General features: G+C 46.6%; 1 protein-coding gene and 1 non-coding gene across 2 annotated transcripts in view; both read right to left on the reverse strand.

The window, feature by feature from the left end:
• LOC123352653 (zinc finger protein 256-like) overlaps positions 1 to 5,650 on the reverse strand; it is a gene marked incomplete at its 3' end in the record, with an annotated part of 48,220 nt that extends 42,570 nt beyond the window's left edge. Inside the window, exons 1-2 of the mRNA XM_044993088.1 lie at positions 5,633 to 5,650; positions 1,780 to 2,264 (exon numbers count right to left, since the gene is read on the reverse strand). Coding sequence (XP_044849023.1) covers positions 1,780 to 2,264; positions 5,633 to 5,650 — 503 coding nt within the window. The remainder of the gene's footprint in view (positions 1 to 1,779; positions 2,265 to 5,632) is intronic.
• On the reverse strand, positions 1,118 to 1,199 carry TRNAS-AGA. The gene has a single exon. It is a non-coding gene; the product is annotated as a tRNA-Ser (tRNA).
• Positions 5,651 to 6,000: the final 350 nt, after the last annotated feature.

Consider the following 6,000-nt stretch of genomic DNA (forward strand, 5'->3'; position numbering starts at 1 on the left):
ACCGGGCTGTTAGCTGCACCCACTGTCCTTGCCGGGGCCCCTGCTGAACCCTGGGCGGCTGCACTGCCGTGCTGGAGTGACTCTGCAGGGGGAGAAGCTGCTGTGGAGCAAGGTAGAGCAGGTGCAGGAAGGAGACGGGGTCACTATTCACATTCTGAACTGCACAATTTTCCAAATTTGGGAATAGATTCATTGACTTAAGGTCAGAAGGGACCATTATGATCATCTAGTCTGACCTCCTGCACAATGCAGGCAACAGAATCTCACCCACCCACTCCTGTAACAAACCCCTAACCTACGTCTGAGTTATTGAAGTCCTCAAATCGTGGCTTAAAGTCTTCACTGTGCAGGGAATCCACCAGCAAGTGACCCGTGCCCCACGCTGCAGAGGAAGGTGAATGTCCGAGAACAATTTTAAGGGGAAGGTGAACGCAGAGCAGTGACACTGGAGATGCCCAGACCTCCAATGGGGGCAGCGTAGAAATTAATATTGGGAAGATCATTTGTGAAATTAGTCGTCACTGACAAGCTTTGTCTCTGTTCCTATTTCACGCAATGGTGTTAGTTAGAGGCATCAGGACAGGTTTTTACTATATTAATTAAACACTTAATTTTATTTAACCAAGCCAAAAACTTAGTGTCACTTATTTTTTCTCTGTCCTAGCAAGAATGAATTGAATTTCATGACTTTCTGGAAAGTGCAGCGAGATGAAATGTGGGGAATTCAGTCTGTGTGTTTGTGAGCTGATGTTTTCCTCTCACAGATCAGTGCCTGCATTGAAATACCAAGAGGGATCTAAGGGCTGGTGTACGCTGGGCACTGAACTGACAGAGCGACGTCTCTCAGGGTGTGAATCCCCCCTCCCCCCAAACCCATAGAGTTAAGGTGACCTATGCCCTGGTTAGATAGTGCTAAAGAAAAGGAAGAATTGTTCTGTCAATGCAGCTATTACAGGGATGGGAAAACCCCTCCAGTCACTGTCTACTCCAAAGTGCTATAGCAGTGCCACAGCAGCATTTTAAGTGTAGACAGAGTGAAGCTAGATCTGGCTCCAATTTGCACTGTGGATGCTCAGGCACTAAGACTACAATAATGACAACAATAGCACAGTGCTTGCGTAGTTGGCAGGATTTAAACCTGCACGAGGTGACCCCAAGGGATTTCTAGTCCATCGCCTTAACCACTCGGCCACAACTACTTGATGTACAGCTGTTCCACTGCATGATGATTCAGTTCTCACTGAATTGTCACTTCAAATTGTTTGCTCAGACCAGCTTCCCCAGCACACTCACGGCTGCGCATCAGTGTAAGTGTGTCCTGGGCTGAACAGTGAGAATTCCTGCCCATTTCCCTTCTGGCTGGAGCAGGCTGAGAGTGTGTTTTGTGTTAATGGCATTGCTGTAGATTGTTGTTCATTCCCCACTCTGACAATACAGGGAATAAGGGAATCTCTCTGATTTACCCTAACTACTTTTGTTGTTACAGTGGATGAAATGACATTTTCCCCTATCCCTGCCCTGTTTCTGCTCTTTGTTATAGTTCAATATATTTTAACTGAGGAAAATGATAATAAAAATATGTGTTCTCCAGCAAAACTTGAAGCAACATCAAAGCAACTGGGAATGAAACAATTTGTTCCCGAAGGGGGAACTTGATGACTAACAATTGCTTTGAAATGGGGGAACAGTAAAACTGTGACGTTCAGGCTTTGGCCAGCCCTAATCAAGGCATTTCTCACATTCTCTCCCATGTGGATTGTCTGATGTCTAATAGGGAACGTCCTCTGATTGAAGCTTTTCCCAAATGCAGAGCATGTGTAGGGTCTCTCTCCACTGTGGATTCTACGATGTCTGACAAGGTTTGAGCTGTCAATGAAGGTTTTCCCACACTCAGAGCATGTGTAGGGTCTCTCTCCTGTGTGGATTCTACGATGTCTGCTCAGGCTAGGGCTCTGTTTGAAGCTTTTCCCGCACTCAGAGCATCCATAAGGTTTCTCACCTGTGTGGATTATCTGAGGTGTGATAAGGGCTGACGTCCGACTGAAGCATTTCCCACACTCAGAGCACATGTAGGGTTTCTCTCCTGTGTGGATTCTCTGATGCGCGACAAGGGCATATCTCCAACTGAAGCGTTTCCCACACTCAGAGCATCCATAAGGTTTCTCACCCGTATGGATTCTCCTATGTGTGATAAGGTAGGAGCTCTGACTGAAGCTTTTCCCACACTCAGAGCACATGTAGGGTCTCTCTCCTCTGTGGATTCCCTGATGTGTGAAAAGGTCTGAACTCCCATTGATGCTTTTCCCACACTCATGCCATGTGTAGTGTGTCTCTTCCAAGTTGATTCTCTCGTGTGTAATAAGGTCTGAGAGGCTACTCAGGTTTTCCTCTGGCCTCTGCTGAGACTCACAGGCTTTCGCTTTTTCTGGGAGTGCACAACTCTCGGAAACATTCTCTTTGGGTCTTCCTGATAATGTCCTATGTGGTTCTACTTGCTCAGCATCTTCCTGCTGGGGATTCTCCTCATTCTCACTCACCATCCCAACACCTGATGGGAGACAGATAGAATCCAGACATAGGTCACTCCCTGCGCTGGAGAGAAAGGAAATCTCAGAGACAAGAAGGGAAAAAGGGATGAACAAACCAAAATACGTGTGGGAGAGATCAAACCTATCAGGAGCTCATTTTCCTCAAATCCTTCCCCAGATGAGAGGAAGGGATCAGTTCTGGGTGTGCATCTCACCACAACACTCATGGGAAAGTGAGATTGGGGAGGGACCTGCTGCCAGTTGTCAGTTAGGGTAGGTGGGAAGCCATGAGTGACATCTGCCTAATGATTCCACATCTGAAGGGAACAATCCTGAACTTGCAGAGCTCACAAGGTCTTTGTAGGGCATCCCAAATGTTTCCTGTATTCATGGAGAGTTTTTGAGTTGGTTTAACCAATCCCTCACCTGTGCAGGCAGCTCTCGGGAGCACTTCTTTCTCAGAGCCCTGGCAGTCTGGGACCCATGGCTCTTCCCCTCGTTCCAGCTGCGAGATCACATCAGGTTTGGAATTTAGAAACCCTACGCCAGGCAAAGAAAACAAGGGAGGTCAGTGGAATTTGTGGGATACTTGTCACAAAGAATAGTCCCTGGTTTTAACCGCAGCTCATTTTTAAGCAGTAACGTCCCAAGGCCAGCTTCCTTGGCTCAAAGTGGCAGGAGAGTTATTATTATTATAAATCATATGCATTACCTTAGTGCCTAAGGACCAGCTAACAGTGGGTCCCCATTGTGCTAGGCAAAGTACAAACCCAGAATAGTAGATGGCCCATGCCCTAAACGATTTACAATCTAACTAGACAAAACAACCACAGAATGGTGGAAGGGGTAGAACCACCCAATAACGAAATAGATCTTAAGATGCTTAAAGAAAATTTAGTTTGATAGCATCCTGTCTGGCAAGAAATCACTTATCAACAGTTGTGGTACCCTCATTTCTGTATTGTTTTATCTTTATGTCCACCACTTTTCTGGTTCTGTAATTGTTTCTGCCAGTGGTATAATTAATTTTTCTGGGTGTAAGTTAATTAGGATAGTAGGATATAATTGGTTAGGTAATTATGTTGCAATACGTTAGGACTGGTTAGTTACATTTCAGTAAAATGATTGGTTAAGGTGTAGCTGGGAATATGACTATATAAACTGGGGTCAAACAGGAGGGGGAAGGGAAATTGGAATCAGGTTTATTAATGGGGGAAATGGGAACAGGGACACAGACAAGGCTCTGTGGCCTCAGAGCTGGGAAGGGGAATGCAGGCTAAACGCTCTGCGGACTCAGAGCTGGGAACGGGACACTGGGGAACAGACTCTCTGGGCGTACAGTGATAAGCCCGACTGGTGTGAAGGGCTTCGGAATCTGCTTGCTTGGAAATAACCCCAATAAACATTGCACTATCTGCCCTTCGGACTTCTGGTCTTTTGCTGCTTGCTGTCTGCGTGACAAGGACCAGGGAAGTGGGCGGGGGGAGGGAAAGCCCTCTAACAAAACTGACACGACCTGATAACCAAGAGTTGAGCCTTAGGGGAAGGTTTTAATACACTTTGTAACTGATGAGGGATTCCCACGAGGACTGATGAGGGTGCAATGGTAAATACACATTTAGATCCTTTTCTTGTTTTATCTCTTTTTCCCATAAGGCTGAACCTCTGGCGCAGTGTCATGGATGCACAGGATCTGTGCAATGCCCTGGCTTTTAAACAGTCCTTGGGAGGTGCCCCTTGAGTGCGCTGGACCCCCAAGGGGTCCCACTCTTCCACAAGGAGAGACCATGTAGCTTCAAGACTTGAGACTGAGCCTCTGGATTCAACACTCCTATTTCAGCCTGTGAGCTCTGCCAGCAGGTCCAGCTGAACGACACTCCTGTTCAGAGACTGCTCCTCATTCATGCTTCAATGCACCTCAGCAAGTTTTTGCTGTGACACTGGGCAGACTGTTAAAATATAGCAGGGTTTATTAGTCAACTGAAACACAGCATTAGAAAGGCTTTAGATTAGGACAGAGAAGCAAAGAAGACAATATAGTCCATATTGGCCAATGCTCTAGAGCCAGGCTGCTGTTAAAAAAATCCCCTCCATAAACGTATTAAGCGTAGTCTTGAAGCCAGATATGTCTTTTGCCCCCAATACTCCCCTTGGAAGGCAAGTCTAAACTCCCTAGTGTCCACTTGATAGCCACTGGTTCTTCTTCTTCTGCACAGCATCGCTCGTGGAGAACAAGGACCTGCACATCTACAGTCGTACTCTATCTTTGTTTCAAGAATGAAAACAAACTAGCGCCTCAGAGGACCGGAACGGATTTCAGCTGATGGACAGCTTTGCTCAGTATTTGTACATTTTAACAGGAATATATTGAATGATTAAATTCATTTCACGTCCCCGTTCAGCGGAACTCCTGAACATACAGGAGATGGATATGAAAATATAGATCAATTAAAAAAAAGGACATGTAAGAGAGCAGCTGGACTTGAACCAGAAACCTCTCGATCTGCCCTCAAATGCACCACCACTGAGTTCCCTGAAGCAGCTGAGTGTTGGAGCCAGTGATCTTGAAGAGTATGAAGGGGACACTTATTTCAAAGAGCTTCTCTTCCATTCCCAGACATGAGTGGTTTTAAAAATGGAGTTTCATTACATTTTCTATGTGCATGTAAACACCAGAGCTTGCACAATCCCCACAACTGCTCAGTCTCACCAGAGCACAATAACTTTGGAGGCCCCACACCCAGCTACCCAGCTCTGCGGCCTTTAACCTCTTCAGCAGTTCTCCAATGCCTTAAAGCCACAGGGCACAGCATGGAATTTGACCCCATTAATCCTAAATCAATTTGGATGAAAAATCTTTGCAAAAATATTTCGTTTTCCAAACCAAAAGCATCTCCCGTTTGTGGCGTCCCCTTAAACTGTCTCTTCGCACACAAAGAGGAGACACTTCAATTTGGAAACGAGATAAGATGCTTCAGTCAGGGTAAGCAGTTGCTCCCCTTCATGATTGAAAGATCATAAAATGCCAGTAAAATTGACTTTCAGCCCTTACACAGCAGACCCCACTGACGGCATCTCCCCGGGGCCGGGTGGAGCCAGCTCACCTTATCAAACCTTCCCATACCCGGGGGAACGGGAAAGTGTGAGGCTGCAGCGCCACCTAGCGGCCACAGGACAAATCGCCGGCTGATGCGCCTGTGGGCACTGGGAGTTCGCTTAACATGGAAAGCTGCCTAATGCAAGTTGGCAAAACGGGGGTCTGCTGCACTACATCATCATCTGCAATGACTCAACCCGATAGGACACCTCCTGTGCTACGCTGCTACTAGTGACCCTCTCAAACAGGTCCCCATAGCTCCCCAGCCTCCCCCCACCAGGAGGCAGCTAGGAGAGGCTTGTTACATTGCTCTACAGCCAAAATGCTTCTGAAATAAATGGAGTCCAACTTTACTAATTCTGGGTCACTGAGAAC

Source organism: Mauremys mutica, chromosome 18 (genome assembly GCF_020497125.1).
Source record: "Mauremys mutica isolate MM-2020 ecotype Southern chromosome 18, ASM2049712v1, whole genome shotgun sequence".
In the NCBI taxonomy this organism is placed as follows: Eukaryota; Metazoa; Chordata; order Testudines; family Geoemydidae; genus Mauremys; species Mauremys mutica.